General features: G+C 33.6%; 5 protein-coding genes across 8 annotated transcripts; 3 read left to right on the forward strand and 2 right to left on the reverse strand.

The window, feature by feature from the left end:
• Window positions 1-2,763: 2,763 nt before the first annotated feature.
• On the forward strand, window positions 2,764-10,580 carry LOC106119470 (mucin-6). Of its 2 annotated transcripts, XM_013314481.1 has the most exons (8): window positions 2,764-2,938; window positions 3,013-3,948; window positions 4,357-4,458; window positions 4,924-4,995; window positions 5,785-5,885; window positions 6,687-6,748; window positions 8,094-8,181; window positions 8,707-10,580. In XM_013314481.1, the coding sequence occupies exons 1-8, from the start codon at window positions 2,852-2,854 to the stop codon at window positions 10,157-10,159; spliced, it is 2,901 nt and encodes a 966-aa protein (XP_013169935.1). In that variant the 5' UTR covers window positions 2,764-2,851; the 3' UTR covers window positions 10,160-10,580. The 2 variants fall into 2 exon arrangements, with proteins under 2 accessions (XP_013169935.1, XP_013169936.1); XM_013314482.1 differs by lacking the exon at window positions 4,924-4,995.
• Window positions 10,581-11,152: 572 nt separating this feature from the next.
• On the forward strand, window positions 11,153-12,568 carry LOC106119369 (V-type proton ATPase subunit D). Of its 3 annotated transcripts, none has more exons than XM_013314296.1 (5): window positions 11,153-11,487; window positions 11,678-11,916; window positions 11,983-12,064; window positions 12,132-12,237; window positions 12,302-12,568. In XM_013314296.1, the coding sequence occupies exons 1-5, from the start codon at window positions 11,221-11,223 to the stop codon at window positions 12,457-12,459; spliced, it is 852 nt and encodes a 283-aa protein (XP_013169750.1). In that variant the 5' UTR covers window positions 11,153-11,220; the 3' UTR covers window positions 12,460-12,568. The 3 variants fall into 3 exon arrangements, with proteins under 3 accessions (XP_013169750.1, XP_013169751.1, XP_013169752.1); XM_013314297.1 differs by having other exon boundaries at window positions 12,314-12,480; XM_013314298.1 differs by having other exon boundaries at window positions 12,371-12,480.
• A 137-nt stretch (window positions 12,569-12,705) lies between these two features.
• On the reverse strand, window positions 12,706-13,717 carry LOC106119328 (uncharacterized). The gene is made up of 4 exons (XM_013314244.1): window positions 13,349-13,717; window positions 13,101-13,270; window positions 12,944-13,024; window positions 12,706-12,873 (listed from the first exon to the last, which is right to left on the reverse strand). Exons 1-4 carry the CDS (start codon window positions 13,596-13,598, stop codon window positions 12,790-12,792), a joined length of 585 nt encoding a protein of 194 aa, XP_013169698.1. The 5' UTR covers window positions 13,599-13,717; the 3' UTR covers window positions 12,706-12,789.
• Window positions 13,718-13,838: 121 nt separating this feature from the next.
• ND-B16.6 (NADH dehydrogenase (ubiquinone) B16.6 subunit) lies at window positions 13,839-14,828 on the forward strand. Its single transcript, NM_001312440.1, has 3 exons — window positions 13,839-13,939; window positions 14,120-14,340; window positions 14,520-14,828. The coding sequence occupies exons 2-3, from the start codon at window positions 14,149-14,151 to the stop codon at window positions 14,655-14,657; spliced, it is 330 nt and encodes a 109-aa protein (NP_001299369.1). The 5' UTR covers window positions 13,839-13,939; window positions 14,120-14,148; the 3' UTR covers window positions 14,658-14,828.
• Window positions 14,829-15,397: 569 nt separating this feature from the next.
• Window positions 15,398-18,740, reverse strand: Hacd2 (3-hydroxyacyl-CoA dehydratase 2). The gene is made up of 6 exons (XM_013314337.1): window positions 18,450-18,740; window positions 18,104-18,226; window positions 17,528-17,651; window positions 16,767-16,972; window positions 16,280-16,419; window positions 15,398-15,956 (listed from the first exon to the last, which is right to left on the reverse strand). The coding sequence occupies exons 1-6, from the start codon at window positions 18,642-18,644 to the stop codon at window positions 15,632-15,634; spliced, it is 1,113 nt and encodes a 370-aa protein (XP_013169791.1). The 5' UTR covers window positions 18,645-18,740; the 3' UTR covers window positions 15,398-15,631.
• Between the last annotated feature and the right edge of the window lies 1 nt (window position 18,741).

The raw sequence follows: 18,741 nt of genomic DNA on the forward strand, positions 1-18,741 counted from the left end.
TTTTCAATAAATAAATTATGGTTTCCTTCAGTTCCATTTTGTAACTGAAACTAGTTCCGTGCAAATAATACGATAAAATATTTACTTAACTCATTTAGAAATTGTTACGTTTTTAAACTGTTTGAATGTGATATGCTATTGTTAAAAGCCCCAATACTAACTGTTCCTTAAACTTTATATCATTGTTATCAAGTGCCAATATAATGTGGCATCTATATACTTCATTTTAACATTTGAACACGGATCAATATAAATTGGTCAGTTGAATTACAGGATAATTGTACAGTCGAACTAAGATTAGCGAGAATTCAAGAATCGCGCATATTTTTCTCGCTCCTAGAGACTTCTCTATAACTCGAGTTTCTCGCTTATGAAGGTTGCCCAGCAGACCGGACATTAACTCTCGCGTTTAAAGGTTTCTCGCTTGTTCAGGTTCGACTATATAATTGATTTAAAACACTATAAAATAGTGTCTAAACACCGTTTTTTATTTTCCATATTAAATTATGCAATACTGATCTCTTGGTTATTGGTATTTTATTATAAAGAAAGGTTTATATGTAAAATAATGTGTTCAAAATTAACTGTCAAGATATAAAAGGGTATAGACAATATAGAGAGGGTATTGCCATATAAAAATTAATAGTTTGCTAAAATTAATACTCATTTGAGCTTAAAATACTAAATTCTAGAACGGCTAGAATAAGATGTTATATTTGAGATTTTAAATTGTTAAAGATATCAAATTATCTTAAATAAACATCTATGGTTGGCATAAGTCTTCCAAACATATTTTGCTTTTCATGTGTTTAAATAAACATTCTTTAATATAACAAAATATTTTTCAGAGTTAAATGGCGTCGTACTTAAATAGAAACTGTTTTTTTGTCTTTTTAAATATATTTAAAATGTAAGTTTAATAAATGTCATTATAGCGTTAAGAATATTTTTATATTTTTCAATTATTCGTAGGTTCAAGATTAACACAAAATTTATAATAAAACAGTTTGTTAAATGTTTAAAATTACAGATGAAAAATACTAAAGAATCGAATTATCGAATAAAATTCGTTAACTACTAAATATCCTCTACCTCGTGTTTTGCAACTGTATACAGATTTATTCATGTTTAAAGATATTTTAATATTATTTTAGTTATAGAGGGGACATTGCGAGCATTTTCCTTTAAATATTATAATTGTCAGTACCGTGTCATATGTGTCTAACTAGACAACCAAAACTCTACCAGTGGTACATCTTTTAAAAGTTTGATTCGCAATGTCCTGTCTATTGATATATATGTATACATTCTTACCGTGGGTTTCTAAGACTAAAATCTCAGTTTAAAACAACGTTATTTTGTTATCTCTGTTTTATGAAAGATAATGACAGGGATGGCGATATTTTTATACAGAGATTTTGGCCTCAGCAACAAACATTTAAATTCGCATGCAGATACCTTAAACGCTAGCTTAGTGTAGATTTCTCATATTAAATTTACACTTAGTGATTACTCGAGTCTGAGTGCGGCATGGCAGTTATTTTAGTCTACTGACTTATTTAAAAAAAAACCAGGAGTGTTGCCTTCATTAATTTGCATGGTAAAAAACTCGCATCAAAATTTGTTTATTAATCTTCTAGTCCTGTATCTTAGTTCTGTATGTTTTTAAGTTTCGTTTTTTAGTTTTATAAGTTATGTTAAGATTTTTTCACAACTAATTAACTTTTTATTTTAATCATTAATACAATTAGGCAGGATTGAATATGTAACTTACGTGTACTTAATTTTTTGCCAGATGTTTCTAATTCAAGTCAATTTTGTAAAATACAAAAAAAAAGTTTCGGTATTAACTTTTAAGTTAGGACCTTCAAAACAGGTCGAATTTTACATGATTCAAAGCCAATAAGAATTAAATTTGTTCTTCAAAATTCTATATTATTCTCCCACCTCGTAATTTAATGCTGTTTTGCCATTCGTATTACATGAATCCACTTATGTATTTGAAATTGTGAACGTAAAACTCCAATGCCTAAACACGTGTATAAAACATGTTTTTATACAAGTATTTTGGTCTTGGAACTCGCGATTTGGAACATTTTATGAATATATAAATTAAATATCCTTATAGATCTGTGAAACATTAGTTAGAAGTTTGAAAACATGACAAAGTATTATCTAACAATAATTCAATAATGTATAAGTACTTAAAAGTTTTGTGATCAACAGAAAATAGATTAACAATGTTATATTTTTTCATAAAACGTGTATTAATATAGAAACAGCATATCATGTTTTGTAGATATATAAATGGTTAACCAATTTTGAGTGTTTTTTTTATTTTAATTATTTATCCTACTAGCGCCAGTGAGCCAAAAATGTTTATGAGAGGCCAACGTTATTGTCCTATTGTACTGGTACTAGACTAAGAACATTGTCCATTGAAAACACATACCTGAGTAAATCTAGGAAGTAGTTTTAAATTATTAACGAAGAATACAATATGTTCTTGGGTAAGAAAAGTGAAAAAAATAAAACGGATGGATGAACCATAGGAAATTTTTTTCGGTTAAAATCAACATAGGAATCTCAATCATTCAAAAAAATAAAGCTGCTGTTTCATCTCCAATCATTTAAATATATATTAGTATTTAATAATCCTCTCATCCGTACTCCATACTTTTACAGACATTGATTTTATTTTACCTGTGTCAAAATCGATTTTAAAAATTCTATCTATCTCTCTGTCTTGTTTGTCTTTGGTATTGCTGTCAAAACACGCGTTCTATAAAAAGATGCATTTAATAAAAATAAGATAAAATCGTTTTAATTTAATCATTACAGTGGCTAAATTATGTCCGGAGGATTAATAGATAAAGTATACATAGGCTTGGACAACGCGCCGGCCGCATTTGATATAAAAAGTCGTTTGCTTGGTCCAGTAAGTAAATATTCATCCACCCTAAGATTTTTCCAATTACATTATGAAAAATATAATTCATCTTACAATTTCAGAATGGAACCAACTTAGAATACATACGGTCAGAGACGGGAGTGGTTGCTATTTTGAAAAGTGATAAATTTGAGCCTTTGCATTTGGCTCTTCACCATACGAGATCGGAAGCGTTGGCTGCCGCGCGATCTCTCGCTCAAAATCTAATTGAGACTATACGTGTTGAGTTAGCTCAGTGGAGTGCTGCGCAGGCAGGGGGTCCGCCGCCGCCTCTTAACGTGCCACCCCCGACGTTGACTACAACGACAGCTCCACCATCTGTTCCTCCGCCAGTAGTAACCGTGGCTTTATCTACGCCATCATCGTTAGCTACTTCAGCACATCCGACCGTACTACCACCAGTTGTTAGCATGGCACCAGCTAGCACTCCCCTTATGACAGTTCGGCAACCAACAGTCTTACAATTACTACCCCAACAGCAATATGTACTAAATCAAGAAAGTGGCCAATTAATACCTATAGTTCAACCAGGAGTCCAAGTGTCTAACACTAACTTCACATCCTTACCTATTGCACAACAATTAGGTACACTCCAACAGCCGAATTTTGGGCACACACAAATTGTGGATATCTCAAACATGCAACCTATGAATGTTACACAACTTCGCCTTAGTGGTGTTCCATCTTCAATGTCAATGATACTTCCAAACGGTTTGAGTTTCCCTCAAGCCAGCTTAGCCACGGGAGATTCAACAACAGTAAGCTCGGCAACAGCCACACCTGTGGTCTGCGCTGCACAAAACACAAGTGCTTCACAGAAAATTCTCTACAGCACCGACAAAGGAGACAAAGAGTTAAAGTATCACATTCAAGGAACTGACACAGTGCAGTGGACAGTACCAGGCTCTCAGACTATGTTGATACCATATCAACAATTTCAAGACTTTACATCAAATCAAGCAGGATTGACTAATCTGCAGCCTCAACAGTTTGTTTCGGTGAGTTTTAATTAGTATGGGATGAATAGAATAAAAGTGATGAATATTTAAATCTAACTAATATAATGAACACATAAGTTTTGATGGATGGATGGATGTTTGTTACAAGGGAACTCCAAAATGGCTCAATAGATTTTGGTGAAATTTGGAATAGATGTATAACATAGCTTGGATGTACACATAGGCTACTAATTATGATTTGATTTACCGCGGCGGGCAACAGCTAGTGTGTATTATAAATGCTAATCTTTAGATGTCTAGATGGATGATTGTTAAAAGATATTTCTTGAATTGCCTTAATTGCATAGAACATAGCCTGGAAGTACAGGCTTCTAGTAATTTTTTTTTAAAATTCTGTGCAGATTTTTAAATCTTAGTAATAATGAAGGTTATTGTTGAACTCAACAGATAGCACCTGCTGGTGGATTTCAACAGACATCTCTACCATTGTCAGCAACACAACTACAACAGTTGCAGACCACTGGCACTATAATGCAATTTAATCAAAAGGTAGGAATGTTCTTAATTTTTTTATTTACTTATTATTTATTGTTACTATGTTATATCTGGATGGACAGCAATTGTGCTTCTACCACAACTTTAATTTAAAAAAAATAATAATTGGTGATATAAGCAATATAATTTTTGATAAACATATGTATTGTTCATAATATTCAGTTACAAATATATGCTATCATTATTTGAACAACATATGTACACAGTTTAAAGTACATAGTGTAACATTACATAGAAATACAGTGATGTACAGGTGAGCTTAACTCTAAAAGAGTTCTCTTACAGCTAACCTTGCGATACAGAGAGGATGTATAGTGGGTAATAACTGTATGTGTACACATAATTATAACTATATAAATTCTTATGTACTAGTAAACTTAACTATATTATTTATATATTAGAAATATAAAGTATATTTAAATATAATTAGTATATTTAACTATGACTTTTTCCCAACAGCCAATAGTGTGCAGTGCTTCACTCATAAATATTATATCGAGTGGACAAGCAACTTCTCCGCAAATTATTTCTGTGAGCATTCACTTTACAAAGTTGATCATCCCATGCCTTAACACCTTCAATGCCACTGATTGCTTCATATTAAACTTAACTTGTGACATGTTGGTGGCGCTGAATGTGTTACTTCACAATTCCTTTTCATTATTCATTATTTCTTTGCTTTACATTTTTGTTGCAGGTTTGGTATGCTTTTATTATTATGCATATTTTTCTTACTTCATTACTGGATTAATTTTTTTTTTAAATTTAATATTACCATATTTTTTTTGCTAGCGGCTATGCGGATTTTTTTAATGATGAAAAATATTAGATTAAAAATACAAAAATTGATTAATAAAGTTAACATTTACAATGCCATGTTTTACGTCATAAAGCGAGTCGGTGGAACCGAATCTTACTAATATTATAAATGCAAATGTTTAGATGGATGGATGGACGTTTGTTTTAAGATATCTTCGGAACAGGTGCATGGATATCGCTGAAATTTGCCATAGATGTATAGCATAGTCTGGAAGAACATATAGGCTACATATTAAGTTTGTTTTTAATAACGCGATGGAGTCGCGGGCGACATCTAGTATGTTATAAGTAACACTTCTCTTGCTTTCCCATACATGCTCATTGGTTTGGTTGTGGTACTCCTAATGCTACCTTTATTACTAGTCTTAATGTAAAATTAAGTATTCCAGTAATTAAGGTATTAATTCCTCATATTTAATTTAAATCCAATAATAATTCCCGTTCCTTTTTTAATTTGCAGTTCTATTTTTAAATTTTTATTTAAATACTTGATAATTTTAGAATTCCACACAAACAAAGAACACACAAGAATCACGAGGTCAAAAGAGATTGTCAGATGGTACGCCTAGTCAACTCCAACTGCGACCTATAGCACCTGCCGGGTAAGTATTATCTATATTATAAACACGGTTAGTTTGTTCATCCTAATCTCAGGAACTGTCAACCGGATTGTAAAAATTCTTTCTACATCTTTAAGATTAATTATCATAGAATGTTAGAGGATATATAACATCAAGCTATAAGACTTAAGAGCGGACAAAAAGAAAAATTGGTGGAGCTAAAAATGTGGGCATGTGTTCAAAATCTACTTTGGAGGAAAACGACAAACCGTTTATAATGTTTTTATGTGTTTATTTCTTTCAGCTCTTTAAATGCGGTGTCACGTTTTCCAATTTCATCTTGTACATTTATTAATAATAAAAAATATTAATTATTATTTGATGGTTATTGCTCGTTAGAACCATTTTGTAGCAGCTCGTTCGAGGCGACGCTTTGACGACGCGTGATCGTCGCGTGATTGCCGATGAGCAATAGAAATTAAATTTATTAAAAACATCGTATCGCGCGCCATTTACCGTGGGTTTCTGAGTCCAAATTCTCTACATTCTAAATCTCCGTGTAAAACATATTGCTATCTCTGTTATGTTAAAGATGAAAGACAGGGTTGAAGATATGTCTTATACAGAGATTTTGGCGTCAGAAACCCACGGTTAATGATTGGGTCTAATGAATTATAATAAAAAATGCAATTGGCGTTTCTTCTAAATTATTTTCCCTTCATAAGGTTTAAACAAAGAACAAAGAAAAACTCTTTCGAATTACTATTAAGATGTTTTTTTTTTTCATTTTTTATTCTTCGGAAATGATCATTGTGGGTGTATTGAAGCATTATAATTCTGCAGGTCGCATGTAAGCCAGGATAAGAGTTCGACGAGAGATTCCCGCTCCTGGACGAATACTGCAGGTACTTGAAGATTTACACTCACTTTGTATCTGAGAACTTAACACGTTCAATGCCATTACTACCCAAAGTGAACTCGGTGGCATTGAAAGTGTTTAAAAAAAATTAATTGTGATTTTTTTTCTCTGATATAAAGTGTTAATTGTCCTATTTGATGTGCTTTATGTGTTTTAATTATTTGTAAAAATGTTATTTATAGTTTAAGGTTTATTAGCGTTGCTGTGAATCTTTTGTTGTGTTTTTTTTTGTCTTCGTTGTTGAATTTTGAATCAATTCGTTTTTAAACTCAAGAGGAAGTTTTAAATGTACATATAGGTTTTACTCTTTCTTTCTCTTCAATATTTTTGCGTAAATAATATTGTTTTGGGGCATTTTGCGACATTTACTCTTTGATAGAAGCCTGATCTTAATTTTGCTTTAGCGTTCAACTGTATTTATGCGTTTACCAACATTTATTGAACATATAACTTGATTTAAGAATGTCTTTTTCTTTAGTCGCAGATTTTAGGAGGCGCCACAATGGACAATAAAATAGCCACTAAAGGGAAGTTTTTTGACCTGCATGTATTATTTCACAGGTTATTATGTGTCTGAGTTCCTGACCCATTTGAAGACTAACATCAAATAGTAACGTTTGAAATATTTTCTTTAGTCCAGCAAATTTAGAAGGTGTAAGAAGTTTTGATCCTTTTTTATTTGCAGGCTGACAGTTCATCGTTTTTAAATGCAGATGTTTTATTTATTTCGTTTTTTTATTTTGTATTTTAAGGTATTTTTTTTTAATATTGGCCGAGTTTATTTTTTATTGTAGCCATTTGTAGTTGATATTATTTGATTTCTTATTAGTTTTTCATGTTTCGTTTTATATTTTGCAGCGCAGTTGATGGGATTGTACAGTTATCTTTTGGTATTTCCATACCTAAACCTTAATCCTCTGTGTGAGATTATTTAAATCTCGAACAAAATTTTTGCGTAATTTTGTTATCTTATTGCGTAAACATCATCATTTTCTAATGCATATGCGTTTTTCTCTCTTATTTTTGCGTGTTGCAATTGCGTAATTTTGCGATGCTTTTGCGTAATTTCGTACAAATAAAGGTTTGCGTAGCATTCATATTTATTGCAATTTTATGGAATTAAACCCACCAGGTCATTAATGTTCTGCAACATATTTAAGGAGATGTCCTGGCATCGAAGATTTGTAATTTTAAGTTAAATGTACTAATCATAACCCAAGTAATGTTATTAAAAACTACTTTATAAATAATTTCCATTTACAATCAGCGTAATGGGAAAGTATTTAATTTTCTAAATTCTATAAGTTGCACCATTTTATTTAATTCCACAGTTAGGGACAACACCGTCGTCAGTATGGGAATGAAAATAAATCCGACGCACGGCACAATCATACATGTGTCTTCTGGTCAACAAACTAAGTGAGTACATTTATCCGACGTTCTTACGGTGAAGGAAAACATCGTGATGCAACCTGCATATATCTGAGAAGATATTCAAAGATATGTGTGAAATCAACCCGCACTGGGGCAGCGCGGTTGACTATGGCCTAGTCATCTGTAACTTTTTTTTTATATCATAAGGTGGCAAACGAGCATGCGGCCACCTGAAATCGCTGAAACAGCGAAGTGACCGTTGCCCATAGACATATACAATTGCATATGCGTTGCCTACATTTAATCGACGGAGGAGAGGATGCACAGAAAGAAAATATTTCCCTTTCCATGCATCCTCTCATCCGGAAAGTCCACTACCATTTGCCATCCTTTTTTTATAAGAAAAAGGGTGGGAAGTGAAAGAGGACTAAATTAGGCGTAACTAAGGGTCGAGCCCTTCAATGGGGGCGTATAGTGAGCTGATGATGATAATGAATACCAAATATTATGATAACCCAATATAATAAGCTTTTGATATTATGATTATATTATAAATATTTTCTTTAACAGCGTCTCAGCTTCGGGCATCACGCAAGATGGTACAGGAATGTACATAAAGCAAATAGATCGCAACGCAATACAAATACAGACATCAAAAGATGGACAGAAACAGGATTTGACAAATAAAATACAAAGCTCAGCGCAGAACGTGCAAATGATAACAGTGCCCCAAGGCATGACAGTTCTACAGAATCCTCTCAATATTGGCCAAATGTCGACAGTTATCGGCCAACCCAACAGTCAAGTTTACATGATCCCAGCGAATCATCCGAATCTAGTCCAAGGAGGTTTGCCACCCGGACTGATCAGTCAGCAGATGCTGCAGTCGGGGCAGAATGTGACTGTGATGCAGCCCAACCAGCTGGGCATGCCCGCCGGAATGCAATACAATGTACCCCTCATGCCCGTCAACATGCCCCCCAACTCACAGTACATGCCAACAGGAATCAACTTGAACTCACAACTCACGGCGCAGCAACTGAACGCTGCACTTGCTGGTCAACAGATTGCAAATCCTAACCTATCTATGGCTGGAACGATACCAATAGTACAAGCACCGTCCACCTCGCCGCTCGCGAATCCCGCCCAGACTATACCTGTGTCGCAACCACAACCGGTGCATCAAATCCTACCTCAAAACTCTACATTTATCACACCCACTTCCCAATATACGGGAATTCCCCCACAGTATATGGTCCAGTCTAACACTAGCACCATGAGCGTCCCACCGAACAACGCCAGCCTTCAATACACGATATCCACCAATCAAACCAATCCTGACACGCCAACAAACGGCAACGGGCAAACCAACACAGCAGTGGACAGTGACAATTCCAATGGAGCCTCAAACCAAGCTGGTTATATCTCATCGTCGTCACAAGATGGTTACGCGCTATCCAATACCACTGCTGTCCAGAATAACGGACAACAAAACTTCTCGACCGATACCACCGCAACACAGACGACCGGCTTTACAAACGGCAGCCAGACTACTAATGGGCAGACGTACAACACCTCCAACGGCAACAACACACAAGCTCCGAGTTACGTCACTCAGCCAGCAACCACCCAATCCCCGACAACGTACAACCCTGGCAATGGTTCCGCGGCACAAGCAAACCAAAGCTACGGGGGAGCCGCTCCCTCTCAGAATACACCCCAATCAAGCTTCTCACCATCTACCACGCCAGCTCCGAATCAGGCGTACCCTACTGCCAATCTGCCCAACCTAACCAGTGTACCATTCGCACCGAACCAAGGGACGAATCCTTACCCGAATGCGACCGGTCAAAATTTAGCGGCGTATGCCCACAATCCGTACCAATACAACAGCAGGCCTTGGTTCAGGCCTCGGTTCGGGTCTCCTCAGGGTTCTCCATACGGCGCGGCGGTGGCTCCCAACGGAGCTCCCATGCCGGTGCCCCCGCCCGCTGGGAATTACAATTACTGGCAGGACAGTTGAGAGTTGGACTGTTTCCTTGACAACGACCTTGAATGATATCAGCATTTTTGTCCCAATTGGGAAATACTCCATTGGGACAAGACGGTAGTAACCAGTGATCTGATAGTTCTCGGTCTAAATGTAGATAATTGTGTGAACACGGACAATGCTATACAGTATTTTGAAGTGTAAATTATTTTTATTGTACAATTGCTACAAACGTTTGAACGTGTTAGTGCAGTGTAATTATTTTTAAGTGTAATGCTATGTTCTTAGCATAATTATATGCATAAAGTTGTAGGTTTCCACTGACGAAACATGTCATCCCTTCATTCGCTTTGAAAGAAGAGAGCATGTCTTTGTTTAAATCAGTCTTTCCCAAAGTGGGCGATAACGCCTCCTTGTGGGCGCTGCAGGTCTCAAGTTGCGGGTTATAGTAAAAGTTTCGTTTAGAATTCTCCGTTAATATACATATATATGCACAATAATTAATTTATTTATTGTGACTTATATATGTATATTAACGGAGAGTTCTAAACTATAACTAATAAAATATGGGGGCGCTAAAAAAATATTTATTCTCGAAGTGGGCAGTAGACAAAATAAGTTTGGAAACCACTGGTTTAAATGTTTCATCGGTGAAAACCCACGATAAAATTGATCTATGAACTTCAATTTAAAGAATAAATAACATTTATAAAATGTATAGAAAAATGTTAATGAAAATGTTTATAATAAGATAATACTATGTGTACTTTTTATTTTTTTTTGTACTCTAATTTAAATCAATTAATATGTAAATTAAGTATTGCGTCTTCGTGTTAAATATTTTAATTACGTAAATAAAATAATAGTGACAAGATCTTAGCTATTTTTCAAAAGAATCTTGAATTTTAATGCTGAAACTTATTGAATTACTATATTACTTCCAACTTATCTTCCAAGTGTTAAATCTTTTTTCACTAATGCCGAAAAAGTATATAAGGAAATTCTTGAAGTTCATATTTTAAAAAAAAGACAACTGTCAAAGTGTCATAAAATTCAACAATAGTTTTTAAAAGGAAATATTCGGAAAAAAAATAATGAATACCGAAAATAGATATCCTGTTACTGCTTCATTATTCATGTTGAGAGAAATTAAACAGCGTCAAGAGAAAGTAACTCGTGGATACCAATTATTGAAAAGGAAGACCGAAGCCCTACGTATTAGGGGTAGACAGGCGGCCGTGGAAATGTCTGCCACACAAGCCGTGCTGGGACATACTCTCAGAGAGGCATACATATCTTTAGCAGCTATTAAATTTACAAATGGAGAATCTAATGCACTAGTTCTTGAAAATGTTGGGCAGGTAATTTCGCAGTAGCCTCAAACGCTGGGTGCTATCTGCAAACATTTATGCGCTCACGGCTCGAATCTTATAATGCGAAAGATGCAATATTTTTAATATGCCCATATTTGGGCGTGTATACAGACATAAATATAGGTTTCTTTGGTAGTAGTCAAAATATATCCACCTATTTTTCAATAATAAATTGTAGGCACAAATCCGCGTGCTTAGAACACCAGAAAACATATCCGGTGTTGCGACAGTATCTCTTCAGGCTGTAGAAGATTTGACAGCCAGTGACACGCTGCAGTACGCAGGACTCGGCGCCGGCGGCCATCGCACCACCGAAGCTAAAAAAGCTTTCAGGGAAGCTGTACGAATTCTTGTTAAATTCGCGTCTCTAAGGAACACATGTTTACTACTAGATGAAGCGATTAAATCGACATTACGGTTAGTGGAAGTATTCTAAATGTGTATTTCAATGTACACAATTCCTTATAACGATATTCATTCCAGCAAAGTAAACGGCATCGAAAAAGTTATAATGCCAAAATTACGCAACACGGAAACTTACATACTCATGGAAATGGGAGAACAAGTAAGCAATATGCAATTTATTAACTGAACATTGCAAATTCAAAAAAATAACGTTTTTTATTCTTTAGGAAAGGGAAGAATTCCATAGATTAAAAATGGTAAAAGCGAAGAAAAATCAAAAAAAGATCGTTCAAAGTCAGAGTCGCGACGACGAAGAGTCTATCTATTCTCACGGTATTATTGATTGTAAATCTAAAACAGAAAATATAGATAAATTTTTATTACCCTCATTAAAAAGCACTCGTTTCAGACACATCCAACCCGCCTTGTACCCGATTCTTCCACACAATTCTGTATCAACGCACAGACCCGATATTATCCCAGTCGGATTCCGCGGGAGATGGTAACGTCATCTGCTACCCTCATAATTGGGATGACGAAGATTTATTGTTTTAATTTATTTTTTAGATGTGGAATCTCTTAGTTCTCCTGTTTATCATTTTTTTTTCTTTTAAAGATGTTAATCCAACTCTATGCAACAATAAAGTTTATTTTTAAAATTGTTGGACGGTTATTTAATATCAGGAACGCACTTATTCATACAGTATCGTATAGTTATAGCAAGAAAGTTTAGTAAATATTAAAGTACACAGTGAAAGATTGAAATGCAACACCAAAGATTTTTATTATTCAGAAAAAGAGAAGAGAAAAGCAAAGAAATCTGATACAATAACAATTAAAAAATATTACTATGATTGCATAACAGTTCTCACTATATTGAGGGTTTTATAAAACCCAACCATCGTCCAATCTTTCTTCCATAGGTCGCGTAAAGTATTGACATCTTCTGAATTTTTCTAATATTTCGCCCTGTTAAAAATGGATGCGTTATTTTGGGTCATATAAGAATCAATGGTATGTATATAATACGATTACTTACAGGACCGATCTTTTTCATTGTCTCACTGTAGAATGTAATCGCGCTAGATCCGGTTCCATACAGCGGGTACTTTAGATGCATCTTTAAAAATCAGTGTTTATAATTTTCTTCAGGCACATAGACTAACCAATTAGTATTTTATACAATTTTTTCTTACCGTCCTATCAGCAGTCTCTTCTAAGTTGCGTGGTACGAATTGATCTTTCACATAATGTGAATCGTACTCAGTACAAAGTTCGTCAGACGTGTTAACTGTAGACATCTCTTCGATCACCTCGTCCAGTATTTGTTCCCAAAAGAAATTTGTTAACATTCGCTTACGTATACCTGCGCGGATAATATCGTTTTATTGAAAAAATTGGTTGGATATATCATGTAAGTACGATAAGAACACGTATAGATTACCTTGTCCAGCATTCGATTTCCTAGGAATTTTAAAGCTGTCGCGCATTTCACTTCCTTTATTCGGAACCTCACGACCATCCTGAAGAATCCAAGGTCGGCTATATAATTTACCTTTACCATAAGAAGATGGTTCTATAGGTACTTTTGGATGGAGTTTAACTCTTTCCGCAGGTCTTATTTTTATTTCCGTTTCTTCCGAGTCAATAATCGGTAGATCAGCTTGAAGTTCTTTATTCTCCGATAAATCCATTTTAGTTATGTAAAGTTATTACAATAAAACTAGCAAAAAAATCAAGTTACGACTGTTCATCAAATATTCATCCCGTTGCTATAGCAGTATTTAAAATATTGATTTAATAAACGGCAAAATAAAAACTATTTTTGTTTCTGACAACTCAAAACACTGTCATCTAAAAAGTTCCGTCAAATGTTAAAAATTCAATGTGAATTTTCCGTCATTATTTTTGCTGTCATTGTCAAAACCAAAAATGGCCGATGCCTGTCAGGTCGTTCGAAAACAAGATTTGCCTCCTCCGGGGGGCTATAAACCGATTCCTTTTAAAAGAGTACCCGCTAAACAATACTTTAGTGGTAAGTATAATAATGGTTTATAAAATTCATGATTTTTTGTAATATTATGTAATATGCCATACAGGTTATGTTGTTAGGATTTGCAGCAATAATAAACAATCAATATTTAAAATTCTAGTTTTGTTAAATGTAAACTTATCAAATCTTTAAGTACCTAATTTATCAATATTATTTGCAAAGGGTACACTCTATTCGCTGGTTACATTGGTATGACCATTGGTGCAATCTATTTGTATCGATTAAATGCACTAAGAATCCAGAAACATGAGGTCGAAATGCGATCCTCAAAGATGGCCATTTACCCGATGTTATTGGCTGAACGCGACAGGGAGTACTTGAAGCAACTCAGAAGAAACCGGGATGCAGAGGCTGAACTAATGAAAGATGTTCCTGGATGGGAGGTAACATATTGACCTATATATTTCATACAAAACTCGCACTATTGCAGTGCCCTAAATTTTTTTTAAATAAATATTTGTTAATTTATTCAGAAACCTTAAAAACCCATATTTTTTTTTAATAGTTATTATATGCAAGTTGACAAACAGTAACTTCCTTTTCATTTGTTTCCATCTTTCAGGTTGGTACATACTATGGTGAGCCTGTATACAAGCTTGTGCCCCAAGACACTCTTGTGGAGCCAATCTTCCATGAATACTATGCACACACCAACCCAGTAGATTGGTTTAGGAGAGCTTATATTAAACTGCGCTCTTAAGCAGTTATTTTGGTCTATTACTCAATACTTAGCCAACAGGCTTAATTAAGTTGCAAAGTTAATTTGTTAATCTGTTCATATGAAAACATATTGAGAAATGGACTAAATTAGTCAAAATTGTGTGCAGATGTAATTTATGTAGTTGCAATGAATAAATTTTGTTTTATTGGAGATTGTTTTTTTATTTGTAACTAACTCTTGCCTGTGATTGTGTGCGCGCGGAAACATATTTGGGGAGGATAATAATAAACATAGTTAAAACAAATTGTTTATTTTAATTTACCAAATAAAAGTTTTTTGGAAACGTAAAAAAAAACATTCACATTGGAAACATAACAAAGCTTATAAATAAATGTCATTTTCTTACTTCATATTAGCGTGCGTTTTCACTGGGAAAAAACGAATAAACTTATATCGAAATTTATGAAAAAACAGAGTTATCTTTGTTTATTTCATATGAAAGAGTTTTGTACAGATGTCCTGGCAGTGGAAACACATGTTTACAATTAAAATTCAAATACACTTCTAGAAAACTTAGTACTAAAACTTAGTAGTTACACATTTCTGTAAGCTCATCTTATTACAGTTTCAAATATTTATGAAGTTTAAAATAATAATTTGTTCTTTTAATATTGTTAATTGCACTGTCCGGAATTGAATAATATTTAATAAAAAGTCACCTATAATTGAAGACATAATGTCTGATTTAAATGCACAAACCACAGATTAAACAAATTAATTTTATTTACTAAAAAAAAATTCACACAGTTAACTAAACCATTTCCCCATGTTATGAAATGATTAAATTTAAAAATATATAAACAAAATACACACACATAAACTTTTGTATCTGTGAAAAACATAGAATTGTTTATGCCAAATAGATTTATGCTTCTTGATGTAATCAATTGAATATTACATAAAAATTTAAATAACCAAATCAGAAAATTGCATACAACCCATATATTTAACATTTACTTAGATTTCTTTATAATTACTTTTGGTTTAAGTTTAACCGTTCTTAGTTTATGCATGTGACTCATAACGAAAAACATGCCGGGGAATGTCAAAACTAAAAGATATACTCTCATTAAAGACGGTAAATGAAATGCAAAGTTCCATTCATTAGGCATTGATACTGAAAACTTCTGTGTCTCTTCAAAGTATGGGATATTGCGTAGAATAACAATGGATTCACAGAGTATTCCTAATGGATAGAGTGGTATCCATAGAGTGTAGCGTAACCATGTCAGCAAATAAATCTCTTTCTTGTATATCTGAGTTATGTAGAATGGATACCTGAAATAAATTTATGTAAATATTACTAAATAGGATTCTGTAATAAATTTTGTAATCAGAGAATGACTTTCGCAAACAATTGTTTTGATGTCCATTGTATGTAAAGTTTCATTTAAATGAAGTGATTTCATTATATTTGATTATGGTTACCTAACATCGTAAATTAAATTTATATGAAGACTAGCTGTCCTCCGCGACTCTGTCCGCTTTGAATTAAAAAAATTATAAGTAGCTTATGTGTTCTTCCAGACTATGTTCTATATGTATGCCAAATTTCAAACAAACATCTATACATCCTTAAATTTAATTAAAATAAAATTTACCTGACAACTTCAATTAGACCCCATATTAAGAACAAATAGAACACAACAGGTTTCGTCTGCATTCTGGGTTCAGCCTCTATCATTACAAACAATACAAATGCACGACCACTTGTTTGCAAAAATGGTACCAACACACCACCCTGAAATATAAAGAAATTTTACATTGAAACTATAGATTTAATCTATTCCCTACGGAAAGTATTATTAACAACTAGTTGTAGCCCGCGATTTAATCCGCAAAGAATTAAAAAAAAACATAATTAGTAACCTATGTGTATTTCCAGACTATGTTCTATATGTATGCCAAATTTCATTGTGATCCGTTCAGCCCATCTGAAGACACCTTCAAACAAACATACATCTATCCATCTAAATATTAGTTAAGAATTTGTTCAAAGAATTTTAACCAATAAAATTTAGGAATATTCCTTATCTTTTGACTACCCCTTTGGTCGAGTTGTGTTGTTAGAAATCGTTTAAAGCCTACCTTAGTATATCCAAACATTGGATGCATAACTTCCAGATACTGCATTAGCTGTAGGAACTTCATAGCGGAGCCTACATGTTCATATGTGTCCGTAACAGATTCGTACTCCAGTTTAGCATACCGCACACCCATCACCGCAAGTACATAAGTAAAACCAATGAATTGGAATAAATTGTATACTATCAAGTATACTTTTTTAAAATCTTCTGTAATAAAATAAAATTATTTTACTTTCATAATCTATTTGAAAGATCTGTAACATATTTTCTTGACTGGAATGTTTTGTGGGTTCAATTTTTTATATTGTCTCGTTCAACTTAATTAATCAATGTGTTATTTCTGTTGTATTCAAACATTTTAGTTATCATAAGATTGACATAAGACTTCATGACATGCCATTTATATATAACCAAAAAAAAATTGTATTCAGTTGTAGTGATCCAATAGTCCTAGTCTAAGTAATAACAATAGTTTTATTAGGAGATGAAAAGGGGAACAAAAATTGACAGAACAGGAAGAACAATGCATCTTTAACATAAATTTGATATATTCTGTAGCATTTGTTGTATTATATTTGGCTCATTCATGTACAGACATGTGTTGCCGGTCCAAAGATCTGACATCGGCTGATGCCCCCTCTCTTCGACATGAACTTATGATGTGTAAGCTCGAGACAAACACTATGTATATGCATACACTACATGGTACAGGGACAGTTGTGGATGCTTAGATTTATAAGATATTCTAGTAATATAATATACCTTTTCTATAGCCCATTTCTTCCTTATGAAGTTGATCATACATTCCGGGATAGTCCTTCATTACATCTCTTGCTTCCTCATCACTATCTACACCATCTTCTGACTTCCAAAGGTCAAAATTAATCTAAAAAATATCACATTATCTCTTAATCCGTCTCTAATGTTATCTTGAATAATATAAATATACTTCTTTAAACAAATGAAATATCAAAGTCATCAAAAGTATTACATTTCTTTAACAGTATTAAAGGATTATTTTATACTTTTGAAGAAATGTTAGATTTATGAGGAATTTGATATTTTATTTGAGGCTAACAAACACCCTCAACATCATCAGTACCGCAAAAAAAAGTAGCTCATAAAATGCCACATGTGTCAGCTTCTTTTCTGCAAAATAAGTCTATATTTTCTGGAGTTTAGACTAATTCTATTTTTATATTACATACAGATATATATTACAAGAATATTTCTTAGTGTTTACATAAGCTTTACAATGTAGAATATCAATATCCCAAGAAGTAAAATAGAAACAGATAAATATTTAAATCACTAAAATCAAGTAGAGGTATGAATTACCTTCAACCATGCGGGCTTTTGGGGCTGTGCTGTAAGTCGGGGCCACCAAGCATCTTTTTCTTTCTTTAATATCAATTCCACTCTATTATCATAAAGTCTAATTGTAGGACTTTGCTCATGATCCTGAAATGATGGAAAAATATGTTGTTTGATTAAAAATTATTTTTTATTATTTTTTTATAAGAGAGGGGGGAAATGAGCGATGGGAACACAGAGGTGATCGACGCCCATGGACATTTGCAACACCAGAGGAACTTCAGAGGCGTTGACATCCAGGTGGTGTTCAGATCACTTTTTCAGAATTGTCCAAAATTACGATATTTTTAAGGTTTATTCATGTACTTACGGACTTAAGTGATGAAAACAAATCTAAACTAAATCCGTACTGAGTTTCTCCGTGCGCACCGATACCTTTTCCGTAAAACTTTATCTTATTATCAATAATATCTACGTCGGGCTTGACGACATTTTTTAAATCAATTTTCAAGGTTATTATCTTATCAGTTTGAGCCCAATATACAAATGGACTAGGCACAACCATCTTGGGACAAAATATTTCTCTATTTCCGATTTAATTTCAGAGAAATTCACAATCACAAAAATTGATTCATATCATATCAGTGTCAAGCTGACAATCT

Source organism: Papilio xuthus, unplaced genomic scaffold (genome assembly GCF_000836235.2).
Source record: "Papilio xuthus unplaced genomic scaffold, Pxut_1.1 DF827461.1, whole genome shotgun sequence".
In the NCBI taxonomy this organism is placed as follows: Eukaryota; Metazoa; Arthropoda; class Insecta; order Lepidoptera; family Papilionidae; genus Papilio; species Papilio xuthus.